The sequence below is a fragment of the Taudactylus pleione genome, unplaced genomic scaffold, assembly GCF_031769625.1.
Source record: "Taudactylus pleione unplaced genomic scaffold, aTauple2 ptg001605l, whole genome shotgun sequence".
Taxonomy (NCBI): Eukaryota; Metazoa; Chordata; class Amphibia; order Anura; family Myobatrachidae; genus Taudactylus; species Taudactylus pleione.
In genome coordinates, this window is record NW_028286002.1 from 240,136 (window position 1) to 261,849 (window position 21,714).

General features: G+C 44.4%; 1 protein-coding gene across 1 annotated transcript in view; it reads right to left on the reverse strand.

The window, feature by feature from the left end:
* The window catches only part of LOC148442148 (uncharacterized), a 290,790-nt gene that overhangs the window by 1,434 nt on the left and 267,642 nt on the right, over positions 1-21,714 (reverse strand). Inside the window, exons 15-16 of the mRNA XM_088464170.1 lie at positions 21,499-21,618; positions 21,294-21,419 (exon numbers count right to left, since the gene is read on the reverse strand). Coding sequence (XP_088320296.1) covers positions 21,294-21,419; positions 21,499-21,618 — 246 coding nt within the window. The remainder of the gene's footprint in view (positions 1-21,293; positions 21,420-21,498; positions 21,619-21,714) is intronic.

Consider the following 21,714-nt stretch of genomic DNA (forward strand, 5'->3'; position numbering starts at 1 on the left):
GGTCACTCAGAAACTGGGCGGCCGCTTGCATCCTGACCGCCCGCCTATGTTTCGGTCGTTAGGCTGTGGGTTTACACCCACAGCTCTAAAGACCGCTCGGGTGATGGTCGCCGGGGCTTACGACGAGACCCTAGGGTAGGGTCTCGCTTGTCGTAAGCCCCGGAGAGCTTCTGGCTGTCAGAGCCGGGAGCTCTCCACTGACATCAGTGGGGCCTCCCCCAAACTGTAGGCATTCCCATAGTAACGCTTCCATTTGGGCTGCCACCCCCCCGGCCCGCCTTCCAAACGGGGCGAGCTGTCAATCAACATCAAGAGCTCACCCCCTTTGGAAAGAGCGCCGCTACGCCGGTCGTAGCTGGTCTCACGCATGCGCACGAGGAAGCCGGCTCCCTCGTGCGCATGCGCACTGGCCAAACATCGAGGCGGCCATGCAGTCGTAGACCGTACGGCCGCCTCTGAATAAGGTCCTAAGTCCCCAGGCAAGGGGCTCCCTGGGGACTGGCTGCAGCGTGGAGCCAGGTATTAACCTGCACTTCCACTATGCTCCTGGGACAGTGGGCTGTGGCTGTGCAGCAAACGTCCGGCGTCCTGGGGGTTAAATGCATGCCAGGTGAGCGTGCCTCCCCTGTCTACAGCCGGCACCTCCCCCACTGAACACTGCCTCCCCATTGTGGTCTGGCTGCCTGTGTGAACGCTCCTCCCCCGGGCCCACCTCCTCTCTGCTCCTCGGCGGCCATCTGCAAAGTGACTTGGCAAGCGCTACTGGAAGCTACTTACGGTGACATCTTGGTCCGGGTCCCCCCGCAAACCTCTCCGGTGTAAGATCAGTGTATGCAGCGCTGTTTCCTACCAGGCTCTTTGTCTGCGTAGTTGATCTCAGTGCTGATAGTGCAGGGATTGATTTCAGCATTGTATGTTACTTACTGCTAGCGCTGCTGCCTATACTTTCACTTCTGACTGTCAGCCATTTTTACTATCCCTATTCTCCTCTACTAAAGCCCTTGCGGTGCGGTGTTGCAAGGTGTTTATTGCCTCGCTATACAAGCATTTGTCTGTGAGGTGTGTCACATACAGCTCCGTTTCATCATGTCTGACAGTGAATGTGATTTTCCTCTTCAGCTAAAGTGTACAACACGTAATGTACCATTATTGGAGGGTGATGGACACTCTGACGGGTTTTGTAAGGCATGTTATCTAATATCACGCTTGATTTCTGTCATTGCGCCTGTGTAGGAAGCACCCTTGGCTTGTTTTGCTAAGGCACTTACAACCCTTGTGGGCCAGCTAGCGACGCCCCCCTCTGTGTTCCCCCAGATGGGGTTTTCACAGCAATCATTGGTGTCGTTGCCCATGCAGGGGTTCCCTAGTCAGCTGATGGTACCCCAGGGTCTCCCGTTTTCACCCCCCCAGGTCTCACAAGAACCTGCGTGGGTTTATATTACTTGTCCACTACGGTGCAACACCTGTTTTACAGGGAGAGTCATCATTGCGGTTGCATAAGTGACCTTTGGCATCTCAGACAGCTCAGGATGATGAGGATGATGTGTCGTGTGATTACAGTGAAATTTTTGACCTTTCTGACCAGGAGCCTCTTCATACTAAAGAGACGGAGTCTATATCCCTGGCCTTATACATGCAGTCCGTACAGCGTTGGTTATTGAGGATGACGATCCCCCGTGACCAAATCCCAATACGTCTTCTTTAAGGATATTAAGGGTGATGCCACTGTTTTTAATCTTTCTGATCAGCTAGTGGATCATTTAGAGGAGGCATGGAAAAATCCGGGTAAACGGTACCAGCCTCAAAAACATTTGGCTTTTGTATACCCCTTTGCGGATAATTATTTCTCTAAGTGGGAATCTCCTCCACAAGTGAATTCTCATGTGACACGTCTAGTGAGAAGTGCTATATTGCTCATGCCCTCCATGTCCTCCTTAAAGGATGCTACAGATCGCAAGGTTGAAATATGTCTTAAGTGCATTTATTCACTTGCTGGAGGGGTGTCCAGACCGGCTATGGCTGTGTGTTGGGTGGCCAGAACCATGGAACGCTGGGCTGATAGTTTGGAGGCGTCTCTGGACTCTGACTCTCCTGTTGAGCAAACAGAGTTAGTTGGCAATCTCAGGGACTCAGCCACTTACATTAATGAGGCAGCCTTGGATATCGGTCTCCTCACCTCCAGAATCTCCTCTGCAGCTGTAACCGCTCATCGCACCTTATGGTTGCGCTCTTGGAAAGTGGACGCAGATTTCAAGAAGGGCTTAGAATGCTTGCATTTTAATGGACAGGTCCTATTTGGCCCTGATCTAGACAAGATAGTGGCCACGCTGGCAGAAGCCAAGTCTGCGTGTCTCCCATCGGCTACAGTCCCATCAGGATCTGGTACTTCATCCTTTCGGTACTACGGGGCCCAGGGTAGGTCCAAAGTGCAGTCTTTTCCAAGACAGGCCAGGCCCTAAAAGGCTACCAAGTCCAAGAAACAAGCTTGGAGTACAAGACGCCCTGCCCCTAAGTCGGATGACATACCTTCGGCCTGATGGACCGGGCCTCCCTTTGGGGGATCCCAGAGTGGGAGGCCATCTGCTTCGGTTCGCCCAGCATTGGTGTCTGACTACCACGAACACTTGGGTAGACAAGGTGGTCTCTCAGGGGTATGCCCTCTCCTTCCGGTGCTGGCCCCCCAGCAGGTTTTTCACCACAGGCCTTCCGTCAGATCAGAACAAAGCCCTGGAACTACAGAAAGTGTTGCACTCTATGCTCCAGGCTGGAGTTATAGTGTCTGTTCCTTTCTCCCAGAGGGGCATGGGTTTCTATTCCGATCTCTTTTTGGCGCAGAAACCCAATGGGTCTTACCGTTCAATCCTCAACCTCAAATCCCTCAACAAGTCATTGAGGGTACCTCGATTCAGGATGGAGACCCTGCGTTCCATTATACTGGCGATGGAGCCTGGAGATTTCATGGTGTCATTGGACATCCAGGACGGTTACCTGCATTTTCCTATTGTCTTAGTGCATCAGGAATTCCTCAGGTTTGCAGTGCTCGACAAACATTTCCAATTCCAGGCACTGGCCTTTAGTCTGGCAACAGCGCCTCGTGTCTTTACCAAAGTCATGGTGGTCATGGCAGCTCACCTGCGGATGCAGGGAGTCCGCTTGTTGCCTTATCTGGATGACCTTCTGTTGTTAGCAGGGTCTCCAAAGGTCCTCCAGCTTCATCTGCAACTGACAATCTCAGTATTACAGAATTACGGCTGGTTAATAAACTTGAAGAAATCCACCCTGGTTCCCTCGCAGAGGATTCTCCATCTCGGGGCCTTGTTGAACTGCAGAGGATCTTTGTGATGGAGGAAAAGATCTCTGCATTACAGACAAAGATACGCAGTTGACTTCAGATCTGCCGAGTGTCTATTCACTCGGCGATGTGGTTACTGTGCACAATGGTGTCACTCTTGGATATGGTGGAATATGCCCAGTTTCACTCCAGACCTCTGCAGCAGTTGATCCTCTCCAGATGGAATGGGTTGCCTCAGCGGATAAAGATGCAGACCATGATGCTCTCTCCAGAGGCTCGTCTGTCTCTGGCCTGGTGGTTGCAAACAACTCACCTGAACAGGGGACGTCCATTTTGGGTGGCGAACTGGGTTTTTTTGACGGCAGATGCCAGTCTCAGAGGCTGGGGAGCAGTCACGGGTCCACACTTGTTCCAGGACAGGTGGACCCCGGCAGAAGCGGCGCTTCCAATAAACATCTTGGAACTTCGCGTAGTATTCTCACTCATGTCGGCCTCCCTTTCTCATTTTTCATAGGGACAGGGCGGTACTTCACACCTGCCCTAGTTTCCTCCAAAAGGTGGTGTCTAGTTTCCACATCAACAAGGAAATTATAGTGCCGGGTTCTAATTCACCAGATCTCTCAGTTGGTGAGGCCACCTTGGATGTTGCGCGGGATCTAAGGATTTATGTTGACTGCACCGATTCTTTTAGAAAGTCGGACTCTTTGTTTGTCCTATATGGCTTTCGTAAGAAGGGTCGGCCTGCCACTAAGCAAACTCTGGCAGGATGGATTCGCATGGTGATTTCTGAGGCTTACAGTCATGAAGGCCTTCCTGTTCCATCCTCTGTTAGGGCTCATTCCACTAGGTCTGTGGGTCCTACGTGAGCAGCTTGATGTGGTGCCTCAGCTGTTCAGCTGTATAAGGCTGCCACATGGTCTTCTGTCCATACTTTTGTGAGGTATTATGCATTTGACACTTTTGCCTCTCAGGATGCTTCCTTCGGGTGGCGGATTCTCCTTTCAGCACAGGAGTGTCCAAACCCTTTAAGGATACTGCTTTGGGACATCCCCAACAGTATCCTGTGGATACCCTATGGACCCTAAAGTAGAAAATAAGAGATATGGTAAGAACTTACCCTTGTTATCTCTATTTCTACGAAGTCCATAGGGTTCCACAGGACTCCCCCCTGTCACACCTGTACTGAAGATGGGCTTTCATCTGGAAACTGGTTTTTCCATCTCCTTCTGCTGAGAATGTGATTCTTGTGTGTTCCAGATCTTTGTTCTCTCTCTTTCCTCTCCTCCTCCGGCCTGGGGCTTGTTACATAATTGATTCGCCTTGGCTCAGGGGCGGGTATAGGAGGGGGACCCCAGTGCATCCTCGGAGGCTGAAAGCTTAACTCTATGGTGCCTGATGCCTGATGACCTCACCTATACCCTAAGGTATCCTGTGGAACCCTATGGACTTTGTAGAAATAGAGATAACAAGGGTAAGTTCTTACCATATCTCATATTATCCTGCTGTGAGAATTATGTTACTGTACCTAGTTCAGTCAATGTTATCAGTTGCCTCAGGAGATACTGAATCATTGTAATCTTATCTGAGTCATTTAGACATCCATGTGTCTATTCTAACATGACTTTACAATCTAGAAGTAAAAAATCAGTAAATTCACATTTGAGTTATGGACAATAATTGCCATTCACTTTCATTCAAAGCAGCACAATTCAACAAAAAGTAGCATGTGCAAAGTAAAAACACAAACAACACCAGTTACTGAAATTTGACTTTAATGAAAAAGATATACAGTCAGGTGCATAAATATTGGGACATTGACAGAATTTTCATATTTTGGCCTCTATTCACCACCACAATGGCTTTGAAATGAAACAAACAAGATGTGCTTTAACTGCAGACTTTCAGATTTAATTTGAGGGTAATTACATCCAAATCAAGTGAACGGTGTAGGAATTACAACGGTTTCTATATGTGCCTCCCACTTTTTAAGGGGCCAAAAGTAATGGGACTATCAACTCAAAAGCCATTTCATGGACAGGTGTGGGCTATTCCCTCATTATTTCATTATCAATTAAGCAGGTAAAAGGTCTGAAGTTGATTCTAGGTGTGACATTTGCATTTGGAATCAGTTGCTGTCGACTCTCAATATGAGATCCAAAGAGCTGTCACTATCAGTGAAGCAAGCCATCATTAGGCTGAAAAATCAAGACAAACCCATCAGAGAGATAGCAAAAACATTAGGTGTGGCCAAATCAACAGTTTGGAACATTCTTAAAAAGAAAGAACGCACCGGAGAGCTCACCAACACCAAAAGACCTGGAAGACCACGGAAAACAACTGTGGTGGATGACAGAAGAATTATTTCCCTGGTGAAGAAAAACCCCTTCACAACAGTTGGCCAAATCAAGAACACTCTCCAGGAGGTAGGTGTATATGTGTCAAAGTCAACAAACAAGAGAAGACTTCACAAGAGTGAATATAGAGGGTTCACCACAAGATGTAAACCATTGGTGAGCCTCAAAAACAGGAAGACCAGATTAGAGTTTGCCAAACAACATCTAAAAAAGCCATTACAGTTCTGGAACAACATCCTATGGACAGATGAGACAAAGATCAACTTGTACCAGAGTGATGGGAAGAGAAGAGTATGGAGAAGGAAAGGAACTGCTCATGATCCAAAACATACCACCTCATCAGTGAAGCATGGTGGTGGTAGTGTCATGGTGTGGGCATGTATGGCTGCCAATGGAACTGGTTCCCTTGTATTTATTGATGATGTGACTGCTGACAAAAGCAGCAGAATGAATTCTGAAGTATTTCAGGTCATATTCAGTCAAATGCTTCAGAACTCATTGGACGGCGCTTCACAGTGCAGATGGACAATGACCAGAAAGCATACTGCAAAAGCAACCAAAGAGTTTTTTAAGGCTAAAAAGTGGAATGTTATGCAATGGCCAAGTCAATCCCCTGACTTGAATCCGATTGAGCATGCATTTCACTTGATGAAGACAAAACTGAAGGGAAAATGCCCCAAGAAAAAGCAGGAACTGAAGACATTTGCAGTAGAGGCCTGGCAGAGCATCACCAGGTATGAAACCCAGCGTCTGGTGATGTCTATGCGTTCCAGACTTCAGACTGTAATTGCCTGCAAAGGATTTGCAACAAAGTATTAAAAAGTGAAAGTTAGATTTAGGATTGTTTAGTTTGTCCCATTACTTTTCCCCTTAAAAAATGGGAGGCACATATAGAAACCGTTGTAATTCCTACACCGTTCACCTGATTTGGATGTAATTACCCTCAAATTAAATCTGAAAGTCTGCAGTTAAAGCATATCTTGTTTGTTTCATTTCAAAGCCATTGTGGTGGTGAATAGAGGCCAAAATATGAAAATTCTGTCAATGTCCCAATATTTATGCACCTGACTGTATATGAAAGGGATTGTCAGGAAGCAATAGAAAGGAAAGGGTGTCTACAAGTGTAGTAGTTTAGGTCATACAGAAAGTTGTGCAAAATAATTTGTGGTTACCAAAAATACATGATAATAAAGCTTAACTCAAAGTGATCGTACCTGTAAGAAAAGCATATTCTTTTGAGTGACTAAAGACACCCACTGTGCAAGGACCAAGCATTTCCTTGTGTTTTAACATTCAATATGTTTGCAAAATACAGAGCAGTGAGCCAACCTGTAAGTGATACACTATTAAGCCGATTGTATAATACACATTTTACAGGGCAATTAAGGATACTGTATGTGAGGTTCTGAATTTGTTGTGGACCCGAGGCGGTGATAGAATGTACTCCTGTCACAAACCAATGATATGTAATGTGAATGGGATAAAGCCAGGGTCGGACTGGCCCACAGGGGTACAGGGGAAAACCCTGATGGGCCCCACTGCCTGAGAGTCCACCCCCTCCTCTAGGGGTGGAGCAGGGTCATGAATAAACTTGGGAGCTTGATTTGTTTTTATGGTCTCAGCTACCCATCACACTCCACATAGACTTAGACATCATCCGTGGCATTCCAAATTAACAAGACACCTACAAAACCTATCACGTAAAGTAGGACATCAATGGCGTAAATCTCGGTAATCAAGTGACTTCCTCACATATAAGACTATCTACCACTCTTATCGTAATGCTCTAGACCCACCTGCTACTATCAGTGAACAAGATATTGCTTCCTATTTCAAGAACAAGATTGATAAAATCTTAAATGAAATGGTATGCTCTTCCTCAGCCAGTGACCTGCTCAATTCCCTACCTGAACCCACTGGCACATTCTCTTCATTTGACCCCACTAATGAAGATGAAGTATCTTCACTCTTCTCATCCTCCTACTCTACTTCCTCTCCTCTGGATCCTATACCCTCACAAATCGGTAAAACTCTGTCTCCTGTGCTCATCCCACCCTTAACTAAAATCTGTAATATCTCCTTCTCTACTGTATCTTTCCATCACTGTTCAAGCATGCAGTGATTACTCGAATTTTTAAAAAATTTAATTCTGACTCTAACTCGCTCTCAAATTACAGTCCAATCTCTGAGCTCCATGCCCCTCCAAGCTACTGGAGAGACTTGCCTACACTCACCTCACACACTTACTTAACTCACACAACTTTTTGGACTTACTTTAGTCAGGCTTTCATTTCCAACACTTCACAGAGACATCATTGACTAAGGTAGTAAAAGATCTGGTCACTGCAAATACTGAAAGCCATTACTCACTTTCTATTCTTCTAGATCTCTCTGTTGACTATGACACAGTTGACCATTCTCTTCTCATACAAACACTACAATTCATAGGTCTTCAAGACAGTGCTCTTTCTTGGTTCTCATCTTACCTATCTAATCACTCTTTCACTGTTTGCTTTTCTGATTCTGCCTCCTCTTCACTACCTCTATCAGTTAAGTACCGCAAGACTCAGTCTTAGGTCCTCTGCTTTTCTCAATCTGTACCACCTAACTTGGCAAACTAGTCAACTCATTTGGTTTTCAGTATCATCTATGTGGACAATACTCAAATCTACATAGCCACCCCAGATTTGTCACCATCTGTGCTGTTCCATGTCACTGAATGTCTATTTGTCATTTCATCTTGGATGGCATCTTGCTACCTCAAACTTAATATATCCAAAACAGAATTAATTATATTTCCACTGGCAAATAGTAGTTACCAAGCTGATATCTCTATCACTGTTGACAAGGCGAACCGCACATGTCAACCTCACTGCACAAGTTCGCTGCCTAGGTGTAATACTTGACTGAACTGTCCTTTGTTCCCCACATTCAATCTGTCTCAAAATCATGTTATATACATCTAAAAAACATAGCCAAAATTTGACCATAGCTTACATAAGACACTGCAAAAACTTTAATCCATGCACTCATTATTTCCCGCATTGACTATTGCAATAGTCTCCTCACTGATCTTCCAAAAAATAGACTCTTGCTGCTACAATCCATTTTGAATGCAGCTGCTAGGCTGATCTTCCTCACCAAACATTCACTGTCTGCTGATCCACTCTGTCAGTCCCTCCATTGGCTACCGGTTTTCTTCCGTTTTCAATATGAAATACTTATGGTGCATACACACGATCAGATTTTTCCTTCAGATATGAACGATAACGATTTAAAAATCGTTCAGTCGTTCATATCTGAAGGAAAATCGTTCATATCTGACATGCCTGAACGATGGACGATCAACGATGCGCGTTCCCGTTTGTCAGATAACGATATCTGACATCTGATGGGTTTGCAGTCAGACTTGGACGATTCCATTCATTTTAATGCAGTCAAAAATCGTTCAATCGTTCAAATCGTTCAAAACTTTGGTAAAATCGTTCAAATCGTTCAATCGTTCAGTCGTTCATCTGACAAATCTGACAAGTCTGACAAATCTGACCGTGTGTACGCTCCATTACACTCACACATAAAGCTATTAACCAGACCACACCAACATACATCTCTTCACTTATTTCAAAATATCTTCCAACCCGACATCTCCGTTCTGTACAAGATCTGCGTCTCTCATCCATACACATTACTTGTTCCCATACACGGGTTACAGGACTTTTTTGGGGCTGCACCCACTCTGTGGAATGCCCTCCCATGCACAATAAGACTTTCCGCTAGTCTCCAAACATTCAAGCATTCCCTGAAAACTCACTTCTTCAGACAAGCTTATCAGATTCCAAAACCACCACATAACCTTCATAGCATCCCTATCTTACTCCCTTCTTTCAGTAGACACATATCATCACATACAGTATTTTCTCTTTATTCATTTTCACATCCTCCTAGCCCTAGGTCAACTTTCCTGTGTGACTGGATCATACAGCCCACCAATAACCTCTGCAATCTGGCTGGACCAATTTGCAATATGTAGCATCTATCCTTGTGTATCAACACCTATTTCCCTATAGATTGTAAACAAAGCCCTCTTACCTTTATGTTGGTCTGTTACTATCCAGTTTTGTTTTATTAATGTTGTTTCCAATTGTAAAGCACAATGGAATATGCTGTGCTATATAAGAAACTGTTAACAATAATAGAAAATGGAAACTACACTAAGATTAGCCCTCCTTCCGATCAAAGTGGATGGTGCTGACACACCTCTGTCCCCTCTTTTATAAAGGGGCCCTGTTCTTTCCATGTCCACTCTAATGGTTGGCCAAGTCCATCTGTTTTGGATGACCACACCCCCTTTAGTGGCTGGCTACACTCCTTAAGCTTGGGCCTCTACCATTGTATTCCCTGGTGGGCCCTTCATGTCCCAGTCTGACACTGGATAAAGTTCTATACTGGGCTGTCTGTATGTGGCACAGATCAAACACAAGGAAGCAGACATAGCTTATGAAGAAAACAGTTGGTGGCAAAATCTTTCTAGTAAGATGAAGAAAATATTTCTACCCCCTTTTAACATGATCTCAACTTTCACTCAAATATCTTGAGTTCTTATAAACTTGTGAAATGTTTGCATACACATTTTACACTGTTAGTGATAGATCTTTTATTCTAATTTTTGTTATCCTATAAATTTAGGCTTTGCTCATGTAAAATAAATAAATTGTACCAACTTGTATAACGTGAAAATATATACAATGTTTGTTCTGCTAGAGAATAGCTCTCACTCTCCTGATTTAGACAGCACAGCCCTGACTATTGTTTGAGACTACCATGAATGTTTGGAGATATAACTTGCTCACATTGCTGAGCAGGTGCCGCACACACCTAAAACCGCGAGCATGCTCACAAGGCCTTATGATATTGGTGAGAAATTGATTACAGGAATAACAGTGGCATCTCCTCCATCATGCTGCTGCTGTCCCCACCATGCCATGACCATACCCCCTAATTGCAGTGTCCTGATTCCAAAATTTGGACTGTTGGATGTTAGACAAGAAAACCACCCTATGAGCTAGGACCTAAACCTATGGCTTAGCATATTTCCCATCCCTGTTACTAGGACGCTAATACTACCATGCCGGCTTATGTTCACAATTAAACACAACTTGCAGAGCAAATGAGTCTTTGCAATAAATGTGTTAGTTCTCATCATATTTTTGCAAATCTCCAAAATGTGTCCTACATTAGCCATTTAAACCCATTGAAAAGTTCAATTAGTTCTTTGTAGTTACCTAGACTCAGACCATAGAATGCATGTACAGTATGTGGGTGCTGTAGCTTTTTGAGCACCAACATATTTGGGATGCCATTATTCATGTCTATGCATTGCATATTTCAGTCGCCTTCTATGTCTCAGACCACTCAGGAACTATGGTGTCAGGTACTGCTGTATAATCAAGGTCATAACAAAACAGTTTTTATACTTAGGACCGAATAAACTATACAAAATATTATACAAATCAAAGCTGGATAAAGTTAATGCACTTAAATGAGTGTTGAAGTTACACCAACATTTTTATGGCAGACTAACGTGTGTATGAGGGCTAACCTGCTGTTGCTGGACTAGAGCCGAGGAGTTACTTTCAGGCGCAAGGGCCATTGGCAGCTCTAAGGAACTGCTGTATATGCCAGTCACAGCTTTAGACATGTCCCTGCATAGTACAAAGAGCTACCACCCATGCATGGCAGCTCCGATCTCGTCCCGTTCGAAGCTCCAAAGGAAGCCCATCATGTTGTATGAGACAAAGCTCTCCATCTCACAAAAAAAAGTCAGTGCAGCCGTGGTGATGGGTTGGTCTGGCAGGGGGGTTTGTAGGTACTCAGTGCTCCCGCCACTTTGAGGGATTCATCTAGACCAATTTTTAAGAATATGACAGCTTGGAAGAAAAAATAGTACCCATAGGATAAGTCTTAGATATATGATTTTTTTTCATAGTAAAACTTTGAAAAATTATATTTTGTGGACCCTTTATTAACTGTGATATACATTATACCTTTATCACTTATTATTGCTTAGTTCATTATGTACTGAAAGGCTTTGATAAAATCTGTTACAAACATGGGAAATGTTTGTGTATGACACAAAGTCATTTTACATAATTCTGTTTTCTGACAAAGGATGTACTGTATGTATTTCTGCACAGGCACTTCACAGATTACATACAAATTATTTAGCAGCTTATCCAATATGTTTGTAAACGATTAGGGGGTAAATTTACTAACAATCGAGTTTGGTCGAGATTGCATTCTCGCCTGTTTTTAGGCATGTTTTTCATCTCGCAAATTTACTAAAGGCAAACTCGGGCGTGTTTTTGCTTCTCGCGCCTGTTTTCCCGGCCGAGATTTAAATCTTGCCTTACCTCGCTTTCCGAAAACATCGGTACTTTTTAACGTCAGAAATACAGTCCACAAATTTACCAAAAAACGAGTTTGTAAACTCGCCCGTGAAATTGATTATCTAGAGCAAGATTTCCCGATTCCAACAGACGTGCCTGTGAGCTGCGGGTTCTTGCGAAACCACTGTAAATTTAGGGGAAAATGTCAACTTGACGCGAAACTCGCACCTGTTTTTTTGCAATTTTACATGTGTTTGTACTTCCAGTAATGAGGACACTCCCAGGCAGACTATAAAAAGAGACAGTTTTTTGGTTAGTGTTGTAGTGAGCGATTATGTTTTTTTTTATGAATGCTGGTGTGTTGGGTATGCGGCTGGGATACCAGAGGCTCTACCACCAGGCTGGTGGGGATTTGGAGCTGGAAACTGAGCAGGCTGAAGAGGTTGTACAGGTATCACGTAGGCTGCGCAGGCAGCATTTTTTTAGGGGGCGTTTGAACCTGAACGCATAGGCCGATGCCGAGGTCGTACAGATGTTCAGGCTCAATAGAGCCAACATATTCCATCTGTATGATCTTGTCAAAATGTACCTAGACCCTGAGACAGGTCGCTCACGTGCTGTCTCAGGATTGCACAAGCTTTTGAGTGTGTTGCACGTTTTGGAATTTCCCAGGCCACATTTTCAAGGTATTTAACCCAGGTCATGGCCTCATTTCAGCCTCTCCAAGCCTCAATCTGCTTCATTAACCAAGAGTCACACTGGCATGCAGTTAAGGTAGTTTTTTATGGCATTGCAGGCATGCCAAATGTCCTTGGTGCAATAGACTGCACACACATTGAGCTGAGACCACCTCGGGCTAGGGCCCATATGTTTTTGAATAGGCACCATGCCCATTCGACCAACGTGCAGGTGGTTTGTGATGCAAAACTCAAAATCATGAGTGTTGTAGTCGGCTACCCTGGCTCATGTTACAATTCCTTTGTCCTCAGTCAGTCATCCCTCCATGACAAATTCGAGGCTGGTCAAATGCCGGAAGGATGGCTGCTGGGTAAGTATTTATTTTTTTTGGTTTTGTCTAAGTTACCTAGAAATATACAAATTGTTCTAAATCTAATTTCTCTTCTGACCAATAGGTGACTATGACTATATGTGTTTTTCTTGGTTAATAACTCCACTGTCGCTACCAAATTCGCCAGCTGAGCACAAGTATAATGATGCACATAAGTCCACCAGATGTGTGATAGAACGTACATTTGGCTTGTTAAAGTCTAGATTCCGTTGTCTAGACAAATCTGGTGGAATTTTATTGTATGCGCCCAATAATCTGTCAGATATTGTGCTCTGCTGCTGTCTTTTGCATAATATGTGTTTGCAGCAGCCTTTAACCGCTGATTATGTGGAGGACAGCCAGCAGGCTGGCTTTTTGGACACATCAGGTGACAGTGTGAGCACAGAAACTGGAATACAGGTGAGGCAGAATCTGATTGAGGAGCATTTTACTGGTACGTGTCATTCCTCACCTGGTTTATTAAATGTCTCCTATGTTTTAGGGTTACAAATTGTGTTTTTTTTTTCGTCTAAAAGTGCTTTTTTGCTGTCCAAGTTTTTGTCCCTTATTCAAATACCTAATTTTTACATTTTTATGTATTTAATTAGGATTTTGCATATTTGGTAAATATGTTTTATCCATAGAGTTTTATGTTAGCTGTTTTTTAAGGTATGTTTGTAACCTGCTGTTTTGGTCCCCTGAATTTGTTGTGTCTGTGTGTTACTCCCACACCCGTGAGCCATCATTGCTGCTTTTACTGTTATTTGTTATTCTGTTTTGTTGCTCAACCTTTGATGGAACCTGTACCTTTCTCATCTTTAACCAAAGCTTAATACATATTTACCACGTCATTACACCCATTTTGTGATGTCTAAGTAAAAAAAAAGTCTGGACTTTGGCATTCCAAAAATAGTTTTTATTTTGGAGTTTTTTACTAATTTCCGGTTGTCAAAAACAACCAACATAACCTATATTGTCATTTGAAAAGTTTCTTTTCATACAAAACAATCGGCTTGTTTTTTGAGACAAAAATATTACACAACATCTTTGTTAAATAAACAAACACATATTTGACACAAAAATGGATGAATAAGTGTATTAAAATTAGGGGTGAGCGGGTTCGGATTTCTGAAATCCGAACCCCCCCGAGCCCCCCCGATCCGAGGCCGATCCGAGTCAGGCTCGACTTTTCCCGCCTGACTCGGATCTGAAATCGAGGCAAAACGTCATCATCCCGCCTTCCTGGATCTCGTGGGTTTTGGATCCTATATAAGGTACCCGCGTCGGCGCCATTTTCTCACTCGGCTGTGGACAGTGAAGAGGGAGGGTGGGAGTTAGGGCTGGCTGGGCTGTGTAGTGTAGTGTAGTGTAGTGCAGAATAGTGTTGTGCTGTGCTGCTGTTGTCCATAGGGGCTGTGTCCACTACTTCAAAGTCCATAGGGGCTGGCTGTGTTGTGCTGTGCTGCTGTTGTCCATAGGGGCTGTGTCCACTACTTCAAAGTCCATAGGGGCTGGCTGGACTGTGTTGTGCAGTCAGTTGTCCATAGGGGCTGTGTCCACTCCAAAGTCCTGTGCAGTGTCCCAGTCCTAAAGGGGTGCTGTAGTGTTGTCCAGGGGGTGCTCTGTCCATCAGGGGTGCTCCCCCCAAGTGCTAAAAAAAATATTTTTTTTCTGTGTTTGTGAATTGTGTGCGCAGTAGCTGCACGTGCATCAACAAAGTAGTGCCAAGCGTGCGCCTGTTTCATAAGTAAAGGGCCGGCTGGCTTGACCGTTAAAGGGTGCTGTAACCCCCAAAGTACACTCCAAACCAAATTAAAAAATATGTTCTGTGTTTGTGAATTGTGTGCGCAGTAGCTGCACGTGCATCAACAAAGTAGTGCCAAGCGTGCGCCTGTGTCATAAGTAAAGGGCCGGCTGGCTTGACCGTTAAAGGGTGCTGTAACCCCCAAAGTACACTCCAAGCCAAATAAAAAAATATTTTCTGTGTTTGTGAATTGTGTGCGCAGTAGCCGCACGTGCATCAACAAAGTAGTGCCAAGCGTGCGCCTGTGTCATAAGTAAAGGGCCGGCTGGCTTGACCGTTAAAGGGTGCTGTAACCCCCAAAGTACACTCCAAACCAAATAAAAAATATTTTCTGTGTTTGTGAATTGTGTGCGCAGTAGCCGCACGTGCATCAACAAAGTAGTGCCAAGCGTGCGCCTGTGTCATAAGTAAAGGGCCGGCTGGCTTGACCGTTAAAGGGTGCTGTAACCCCCAAAGTACACTCCAAACCAAATAAAAAAATATTTTCTGTGTTTGTGAATTGTGTGCGCAGTAGCCGCACGTGCATCAACAAAGTAGTGCCAAGCGTGCGCCTGTGTCATAAGTAAAAGGCCGGCTGGCTTGACCGTTAAAGGGTGCTGTAACCCATAAAGTACACTCCAAACCAAATAAAAAAATATTTTCTGTGTTTGTGAATTGTGTGCGCAGTAGCCGCACGTGCATCAACAAAGGAGCAGCGCCAAGCATGCGCCTGTGTCCCATAAGTAAAGAGCCGGCTGGCTCATTTCTTAAAGGGTGGTGTAACCCACAAAGTGCACTACTCTCCAGCAAAAATAAAAAAATATTTTCTGTGTTTGTGTGCGCCTTAGCCGCACGTATATATCAAATCGATATAACATAAATGGAGGACCAAACTTTCTCCGATAAAAATAAAATAGAGAAAGATCAAGAACCACTTCCTCCTAGTGCTGAAGCTGCTGCCACTAGTCATGACATAGACGATAACATGCCATCAACGTCGTCTGCCAAGGCCGATGCCCAATGTCATAGTAGAAGCCACATACAATCCCAAATGACAAAGTTCAGGAAAATGACCTTAAAAAAAACATTTAAATCATCTGAAGAGAAACGTAAACTTGCCAATATGCCATTTATGACACGGAGTGGTAAGGAACGGCTAAGGTCTTTCCTTTTGTTCATGACTAGTGGTTCAGCTTCACATGACGATGGAAGCATTCCTCCCACTAAAATAATCAAACGAGTTAAGCTGGCAAAAGCACAGCGAAGAACTGTGCGTTCTAAGAAGATATCACAAATCCCCAAGGAGAGTCCAAGTGTGGTGGCGGTTGCGATGCCTGACCTTCCCAGCACTGGACGGGAAGAGGTGGCTCTTTCCACCATTTGCACGCCCCCTGCAAGTGCTGAAAGGAGCACCCACAGTCCACTTGCTGATATGCAAATTGAAGATGTCACTGTTGAAGTACAACAGGATGAGGATACTGGTGTAGCTGGCGCTGAGGAGGAAGTTGGCGAGGAGGATTCTGATGGTGATGTGGTTTGTTTAAATCAGGCTCCGGGGGAGACAGTTGTTGTCCGTGGGATGAAAAAGCCCATCACGGTCATGCCTGGGCAGAAGACCAAACATTCCACCTCTTTGGTCTGACAATATTTCTATCCAAATCCGGACAACAACTGTCTTGCCATATGTACCATATGTAAAGGTGGAATAAGTAAGGGTAGGGACGTTAACCACCTAGGAACATCCTCCCTTATACGGCACCTGCAGCGCGTTCATAATAAGTTACTGTCAAGTTCAGAAACTTTGGCTAAGACCGTAAGCAGTCCAGGGACACCTAAATCCCGTTGTCCTGTTGTATCCAAGCGCCTGCAAACCACACCGTCAACTCCCTCCTCATCAATTTCCTCCTTAGTCAGGATCGTAAGTAGTCCTGCAGGCCATGTCACTGGCATGACTGACTCTCCTATCCGGGATTCCTCCGGAGGATCCTGCATTGCTACGCCTACTGCTGCCGCTGCTGCTGTTGCTGCTGCTGGGAGTCGTTCATCATCCCAGAGAGGAAGTAGGAACACCACTACTTTTACTAAACAATTGACCCTCCAACAGTCCTTAGCGAGGAGGATGAAGTACGACAGCAGTCATCCTGAAGCAAAACGTATAACTGAGGCCTTGACTGCTATGTTGGTGTTAGACGTGCGTCCGGTATCCGCCATTAGTGCAGTGGGATTTAGACAATTGATGGAGGTAGTGTGTCCCCAGTTCCAAATCCCGTCTAGATTCCACTTTACTAGACAGGCGATACCGAGACTGCACAGAAACGTCAGAAAAAGTGTCCTCAGTGTCCTGAAAAATGCCGTTGTACCCAATGTCCACTTAACCACGTACATGTGGACAGGTGGAACAGGGCAGACTAAGGACTATATGACTGTGACAGCCCACTGGGTAGATGTATCACCTTACGCAGCAACAGCAGCAGCGTCATCAGTAGCAGCATCTCAGCTCATTCCAAGGCAGGCTAAGCTGTGTATCACCGGTTTCAGTAAGAGGCACACCGCCGACAACCTCTTAGAGAAACTGAGGGAAATCATCGCCCAGTGGCTTACCCCACTTAGACTCTCCTGGGGATTTGTGATATCTGACAACGCCACCAATATTGTGCGGGCATTACATCTGGGCAGATTCCAGCACGTCCCATGTTTTGCTCACACAATAAACTTGATGGTGCAGAATTTTCTGAAAAGCGACAGGGGTGTGCAGGAGACGCTTTGGGTGGCCCGAAAAATTTCTGGCCACTCTCGCCATTCAGCGGCTGCGTGCCGAAGACTGGAGCGCCAGCAAACACTCTTGAACCTGCCCCGCCATCACCTGAAGCAAGAGGTTGTGACGTAGTGGAACTCAACCCTCTATATGCTTTAGAGGATGGAGGAGCAGCAAAAGGCCATTCAAGCCTATACATCCACCTATGACATAGGCAAAGGAGGGGGTATGCACCTGACTCAAGCGCAGTGGAGAATGATTTCCGTGTTGTGCAAGGTTCTCCAGCCCTTCGAACTTGCCACACGTGAAGTCAGTTCAGACACTGCCAGCTTGAGTCAGGTCATTCCCCTCATCAGGCTTTTGCAGAAGCAGCTGGAGAAAGTGAAGGAGGAGCTAAGACGGAGCGATTCCGCTCGGCATGTAGGACTTGTGGATGAAGCCCTTCATTCGCTTTGCCAGGATTCCAGGGTGGTCAATCTGTTGAAATCAGACCACTACATTTTGGCCACCGTGCTCGATCCTAGGTTTAAAGCCTATGTGGTGTCTCTCTTTCCGGCCGACACAAGCCTGCAAAGGTGCAAAGACCTGCTGGTGAACACACTGTCAGCTGAAGCGGAACGTGACACGTCAACAGCTCCTTCTTCATTTTCTCCCACAACTGGGGCTGCCATGAAAAAACTTAGCTATCCTAAGCAACCCGCTGGCGGTGATGCAGGGCAGGCAGGACCAAGTTTGGACATCTGGTCCGGACTGAAGGACCTGGCAACAATTTCTGACATGTCTACTGTCACTGCATCTATAGATACTGTCACCATTGACAGAATGGTGGAGGATTACATCGGTGACAGCATCCAAGTAGGCATGTCAGACAGTCCATACCTGTACTGGCAGGAAAAAGAGGCAATTTGGAGGCCCCTGTACAAACTGGCTCTATTTTACCTGAGTTGCCCCCCCTCCAGTGTGTACTCCGAAAGAGTGTTTAGTGCAGCCGGGAACCTTGTCAGCGAAAGGCGTACGAGGTTGCTTCCACAAAATGTGGAGAAGATGATGTTCATAAAAATGAATTATCAACTCTTCCAGGGAGACCAGCCTCCAGAACGTACAGAGGGACCTGTGGTGGTGGATTCCAGTGGGGACGAGTTAATACTCTGTGAGGATGAGGATGTACACAACACTGAAGAGGTTGAGGAATCGGTGGATGAGGAGGATGAGGATGACATCTTGCCTCCGTAGAGCCAGCTTGTGCAGGGACAGATTAATTGCCAGCTTGTTTTGTGGGGGCCCAAACGAACCAATCATTTCAGCCACAGTTGTGTGGCAGACCCTGGCGCTGAAATGACTGGTTTGTTAAAGTGTACATGTCCTGTTTATACAACATAAGGGTGGGTGGGAGGGCCCAAGGACAATTCAATCTTGCACCTCTTTTTTTTCTTTGCATTATGTACAGTTTGGGGCCTAGTTTTTCAAACTGCCATCCTGTCTGCCACTGCAGTATCACTCCTAGATGGGTCACGTGTTTGTGCCGCCCAATCGTGTCTCTTAGCATAGTCATCCAGCTACCTCGGTGCAACCTTTTGGACATAAAAACACTATTGTGAGGTGTGAGGTGTTCAGAATAGACTGGAAATTAAGGTTATTGAGGTTAATAATAGCACAGGAACAGAAAAACCAACACATTCTGTGATTTTAGCTGTTTTTATGCTTTTTTAAAAAAAAATACAGATCCAAAACACAAAACCCAGAACCCAAAATACGGAAGGGTGGTTTTGGCAAAACCAATCCAGATCCAAAACACGAAGAAAGATCCAGATCCAAAACCAAAACACAAAACACGAAAAGTGGCCGGTGCACACCCCTAATTAAAATACACTTGAAACACACACAACACCCAAAACAGGACCATCCCCTTTTGATGTTTGAAAGTAGCTTAACATCTCCAAATTTTAAGCAAGAATAAAAAAAAATCTTTACAAATGTACATAAGCATAAAATCTGTCTTTTGGTCTAGAAATTAGTTAGAGTGACCCCTGCCACCCTGACTTGGTTTTCTGCCACCTCTGGTTCGCAGTGTACCTCTAGGTGGTGTGTTAATTGGTGTTGGTGACAGTGAAGTGCTGCTCGAGGTCAGGCTTGGTGTTGTTTCAGGTAAGCGACCTAACATTTGTGTGCCTAAATTTTGCAAAACAGCACCAAACTCACGAAAGGCAGTGGTTTGGTTTGCCATGATGGTATGGAAATTAGTAGTTTGCCTAGTAGAAAACTCAGATTGTTGTACCTGTGCACCCTCAAATCTCACAATGCTCTGTTTTATTTGTTCTAAAGAGTTGGCCATTCGTGTAAGCTCCACCCTCTGAGCCATCTGGATTTTGATATGCCTATGACCAATTTTGTTTATGGTCTGATTTTGTGTAATGTGCTGTCGCAATAAATCAATTTGTTGTTGTTGACAAACATACATTTGTTGCCAGTATGTGGTTTCTGGCTGTGGTGGTGGAGGTTGAGACGCTGGCTGAGCTTGTGGTGACCCCAAAAAAATTGGGGGAGTGGAGGGACTAAACTGTGATGCTGGCATCGTTGGTGTTGGAGGTATGATGTTTAATGTAACCCTATTTTCAGGGTCCGAAAGTCCATCTTCAGTCGATAAGGTGTATTCCGGAGGATCAGGTTCACCTTCACATTTCTACTGTTTTACCCACAAGAATAACGTTTTAGTAGGTATTGTCCTACAAACATGATTCACATTATCTTGGCTTACACACATTAAAATGCCAAATTAAGGAGAATGTTGGGTTTCATTACAAACCAAATTAATGTTTTGGTAAATAACAACAAACTGGGGGTTAAATGTACTAAAGTGTGAGGTTTTATTATTGAGTTTTAAAAGTGAGGTTGCCCATAGCAAACAATCAGAATCTATATAACAAGTAACTTGCACCTTCTAGAAGCTAATAGCAAGAATCTGAATGGTTGCTATGGGCAACATCACTTTTAAAACTCACTTCTAAAAACTCTCAGTGTAGTAAATTTGCCTCTAGCATGGGTCCGAAAATTAGAACACAAAATAACAACAGGTGCAACATGACATACACAAGGCCACAAAACCTCAAAAAGATGATGTAGGTTACACAACATACAAAGCAAATTTATGTAAAAAAAGAAGGCACATAGGTTACAAAAATCACCTTTTTTTGTTTGGACTAAAGTCAGCAATTAAGGTTCTGACATTTTACAAATGAGTAAAGTATGTTTGTAACATACATGTGGATGGCTCATAAAACAAACCAACGCATATCCAAATTCACATTAAAAAACCGACACAGACAATATATTATATGAACAGGGTAACTTTAAGTAAAAAAACAAAGTTATCCTCTTTAAAATGCCAAATCACATGTATGATCTAACATTTCAGTACCTAACTAAGTTGAGAAACCAACACAATACTGCAAATGAAAGATACAACAAACCTCGCCAGTGTGTTTCCATGGGCCAAAATCAAAGTACAACATTAAAAACCTTAAAACTGTTGGGTTTTTTTTCAAACAACCAAAAAAAAAATTAAAAAAACCACCCCAAAAATAATACCTTAAGCTAACAATGTCAACGCTGAAAAAGTTTGAGTCAAAAAATGACTTCACAACTAATAACAATTATGCATATCTTTATCCAACTCACCATCCATAAGAGGTGAAGAGGGGCCTCCAGAAAACATGGCAACTTCATCACACATTGGAGTTGTTGATTGGAGCTGCAAAAACTGGGGGGTCAGTCGCCTTTTTTTGGGGGGCAGAGTTGATGATCCTACAGAACAACATTAACATCGTCATGGTCTCTTTTACATTACTGTGGGTCTACACACAACTCCAGCTCCACAACTCACCAGCCTCCTCGGCCTCTTCATGCTGTTGTGTTATTTGGAGCTGCTGCTTTTGTTGCTTCTGCTGTTGCTGGGGTGTTTGCTGCTCCCTTTGGGGGAGTGTTTTTTTACTCTTTTTCTTGGCTATTTGTTTTAAACAAAAATAAAAACAAAAAAGACAAAAATGCATGACATTTGGATGTGCTAACAAGGTACCATAAAACCAAAATTAGTGCTGCC